Here is a 3931-nt window from a genome sequence, read left to right on the forward strand (position 1 = left end):
TATTTAAACCTTTAAAAAATTGTTTGTTAACTTTCATTATAAAAATTCAATTGATAAATATGTAAGTTATGAAGTTTAAATATATAATAAAAATTAAAAGATTTATATTTAATTTTTTGAGTTGAGCTTGAGTCATCTGTTTATGTCTTGAGCTCTAGTTCACCCATAAGATAATCAAGCCAAGCACTATTTGGCTTAACTTGGCTCAATTAATCCCCCAATAAGCAAATCTTACATTGACATAGCACAATAAAAATGTTGGGTAGATATGGTCATACCACATTGCTTTTGGCTTAAAAAAACAAAAACCTTGTCACGACATGTATTCAAAGCAGAGAATTGACAGATTTTACAGACAAGATAACTCATCAATCAATGAAGAATGTTAGTGAGTGTTATAGAGCAAGTTTCTCATTCCAGGCCTTAGCTCAGTGAATACTAGATTATGTTTATAATTTTGTTTGGTATGTGGTCGGATTTTGTACAAATTATTATACTTACATAAGAATCTACCAGAACGAAAGGAAGCCAAGTATGGTTCAATAACCATACATAAATATGGTATAATTAATTACATGTAGCCATCAGTTGCTGAATTTTTTTGGTTCATTAAAGTAGAAAATGGTTGCAGAAGTAATCAGCTTTTTGTCATGAAAATCAACCAGAGTCAAGTCAGTTCTCCAGGGAGCTAAAGCAAAAACCTGAGGACAAACAAGTAACAGGGGAAGGCTCACAAGCATTACGGTGAAGATTCTCAGATAAACTCCCCAACCAAGAAGAAATTTGATCATATAATTTGAGACTTTTAGTTCTGATGTCAAGCTAAAAACCCATTAACCCAGAAAAACTTAAACTAGTAAGAATCCAAAACTCTTTACAACAAATTCAGGAGTATAAATCCCTTGTTATTTGCACAACAGTTCATCTGCAAAAAAAAAAATGTATTGTTATATTTGCACTAAAAAAAGTTAAATTGATATATATTTCACTGCAGTACATTCTTCTTTTAGAAAATATTTCAAATTATGTTTAATTTCAAAATATTTCTCTAGAAAATATTTCATTAGGCTCCAACTAGAGCTGATGGTGGGTTGGTTCGGCCCATGGAAAGCATAAAGTCCACGACCTCACCATACAATATCGGGTTGGGTCCAACAGTAACAGTTCGACTTATTAATTTTACTAAAAAATAATTTTATATTATAATTATTAATTAATTTTTTAAATAATTATGAAAACAATAACGGGTAGGGCCGGTTCACAAGCCTTGTTTCTAGGCTCAAGGCCCAGCCATAAGGCCCATGGGCCTGGCCCGACCTGTTATAGTAGTAACTCGGGCCCTTACGAGTTGACCCTACCTATTTGATACTTCTAGCTCCAACCAATGAAATGGCTCATTTTGGAATCTATCTTTATCAAGGTAAGGATGGATTCGAGCTAAACCCAAATAGAGGTTGGATAGAGATCGATTTGAATCTTAAAAACCAACTAGAGTTCCCAATAAGTTTTCTGAAAAAGCCATTGAAAACAACTCAAAAAGAAAAAGATGGATCTTCAAGGATGAAAAAGAATAAAAATCGTTAAAGAAGATTAAAAGTTGTCATAAAAGATTAGAAGTTGCCGACAACTTTCCGAGGAGTTGCTCTAGTCAAATTGGGGCTGCCCCAACTCAAATTTAATTTGTTCGAGTTAGACACCATACCAGCTCGGATCCACATCTAATCAATAATAAAACAAAATACATGAACACTAGAAAGGCCTTCTCCAAATGCCCAGCAAGTCCTCTAAAAGCCACCTGATCATTAGCCACCTCACTAATCAAACAGAAGACTTGAGCAGTAGAGAAGCCTTCTTCAACAAGTTAACAGGCAAAAATAACCAGTAGCCCTTCTAAAAGAAGTTCATAAGTCAAGCAAATCAACGTCACGAGCACAAAAGATAAGAATGGTTATCTTCAGTGCCTATATAAGTCAGTTTGTAGGAAATTTTGCAGCAATTCTAAGAGAAAGTTGCCCTCATAAAATATTCCTGGTAGAGCTTCTGCATATTCCCTTGATATCTTTCTGAATCAACTCTGAAGACTATTTTCATCAACTTCATCATCTTAACTTGTAAGTTTGCTCAGACTTTGTTATCATCTTCCATGCTTAAATACTCTAGTGGTTTGCTTTATTATGAAATTCAAAATTTCTTTCAGGATGGATTCTTCAGCTTCAGTTGGATCGGTGCTGCCTAAGTTAACCTCAGATACTAATCATCAAAACAATTTGCAGAAATGGGAACTGCCAAAAGTTTCGAAGAAACAAGTTTATCAAAAGAGCATGTTTGAGCTCAAGAAAAATTACTCCATCCAGACTACTGAGCGCATCATTTCATTGAATAACATGCTTGAATCCATCAGATTGTTTGACCAGCAAGCTGTAAGAAGATACAGAGAAAAGTATAAATATTTGCATGTAGGATTAGTCCAGGTTGGTGTCAAGCCCCTCACCCGTGAAGGGTTCAACACTTCGATTTTGCTTTGCCTGAGAGACAAGAGATTGCTTGATTTCAATCAATCCTTGTTAGCAGTTCTTCAATCAAACCTGGATGATGGTCCTGTGTATTTCAACTGTTATCCAGACATCATGTTCTTTCTTAATGATCCAAATGTTTGGAACTCTCTGGCACTAAACATCAGGCTTCAGAATTTAGAAATGAATGAAACTTCTTTCCCAGTTGTGTTGATTTACAGAGTTTATTTCAAATGCCTGATAAACCCTTTCAACACAGCTGCCAAAAAATCAAGCTGCTTTGACAAAACTCTCATTTTTCAAACAAAAGTCAGAAGGCTGAGTGCTGATGTTCCCAGAATGATCAAATGGAGTGAGGTCGAATTTCCTGAGGAATGGAAAGTCCGAGAGGAGAATCCTCCAGAGAATAAGCAAGCTGGAAGTAACAGGCAAATTCAGAATCCTGCTGGTTCAACCCGGATTGTGTTTCCACAAAGAAATAATAGGGAACCCTCAGTTTTGGTGTTCTCTGGTTAAGAAAATAGAGATTTCAAGATCAACCTTTTTGTTAGTTCTGGATTTTTGTCTTTAGCTCATAAGATCCTGGATTATGTATTGCTATGTACTATATCTATGTAAATTCTTCTGCTTGGTGTGCAATGTGAACTACATATTCATATATAATATTAGCTGATAGCATGGCAAGTACGTTGAGATAGATTCCATAATGAGTCTTTCCATTTGTCGGAGCCTAGTGATTAGAGCAATAATTTGCATTTTCATCATCATCTGCTTTCAATTCAGAGAAAATTTCCAGTAGCTAGCACTTTCTTATAATCTGAATTTGAGAAAGCTCTTATGAGATTGCTAGGAGTATTAATTTTTTTTATTCAACTACAAATTTAGAAACCAATGGCTAAGTGCCTGTTAGTTTTGAAGTTCCTCATCAGGTGACACTCAAATTAACCATAATCTGAAAGATTTTCTCAAAGCAGAATGTACTGCAGTGAAAATCTTTATTTATTTCACTTTTTTAGTGCCAAAATAAGAGTACATTTTTTTGCAGATGAACTGTTGGGCAAATAACAAGGGATTTGCAGTCCTCAATTTGTTCTGAAGAGTTTTGGATTCTCATTAGTTTAAGTTTTTCTGGGTTAATGGGTTTTTAGCTTGACATCAGAACTAAAAGTCTGAAATTCTAATCTCAAAGTTCTTGGTTGAGGAGCATTTCTGAGAATGTTCACTGTAATGCTTGTGAGCCTTCCCCTGTTACTTGTTTGTTCTCAGGTTTTTGCTTTAGCCCACTGGAGAACTGACTTGACTCTTGGTTGATTTTCATGATCAAAAGGTGATTACTCTTGCAACAATTTTCTACTTTAATGATGTTGAGTAGCGGTGATTGGAACTCTGAAAGTGGGTCATTTGATCTCATAAAGTGC

General features: G+C 35.1%; 1 protein-coding gene across 1 annotated transcript; it reads left to right on the forward strand.

Moving 5' to 3' along the window:
- The first annotated feature begins 1810 nt into the window (after nt 1–1810).
- On the forward strand, nt 1811–3173 carry LOC123213391. The gene is made up of 2 exons (XM_044632819.1): nt 1811–2111; nt 2198–3173. The coding sequence occupies exon 2, from the start codon at nt 2199–2201 to the stop codon at nt 3027–3029; it is 831 nt and encodes a 276-aa protein (XP_044488754.1). The 5' UTR covers nt 1811–2111; nt 2198; the 3' UTR covers nt 3030–3173.
- Nucleotides 3174–3931: the final 758 nt, after the last annotated feature.

This window comes from Mangifera indica, chromosome 4 (assembly GCF_011075055.1).
Source record: "Mangifera indica cultivar Alphonso chromosome 4, CATAS_Mindica_2.1, whole genome shotgun sequence".
NCBI lineage: Eukaryota > Viridiplantae > Streptophyta > Magnoliopsida > Sapindales > Anacardiaceae > Mangifera > Mangifera indica.

What these genes read in the sequence shown, in the direction of transcription:
- LOC123213391 (XM_044632819.1), top strand. Translation starts at nt 2,199, where the DNA reads ATGGATTCTTCAGCTTCAGTTGGATCGGTGCTGCCTAAGTTAACCTCA.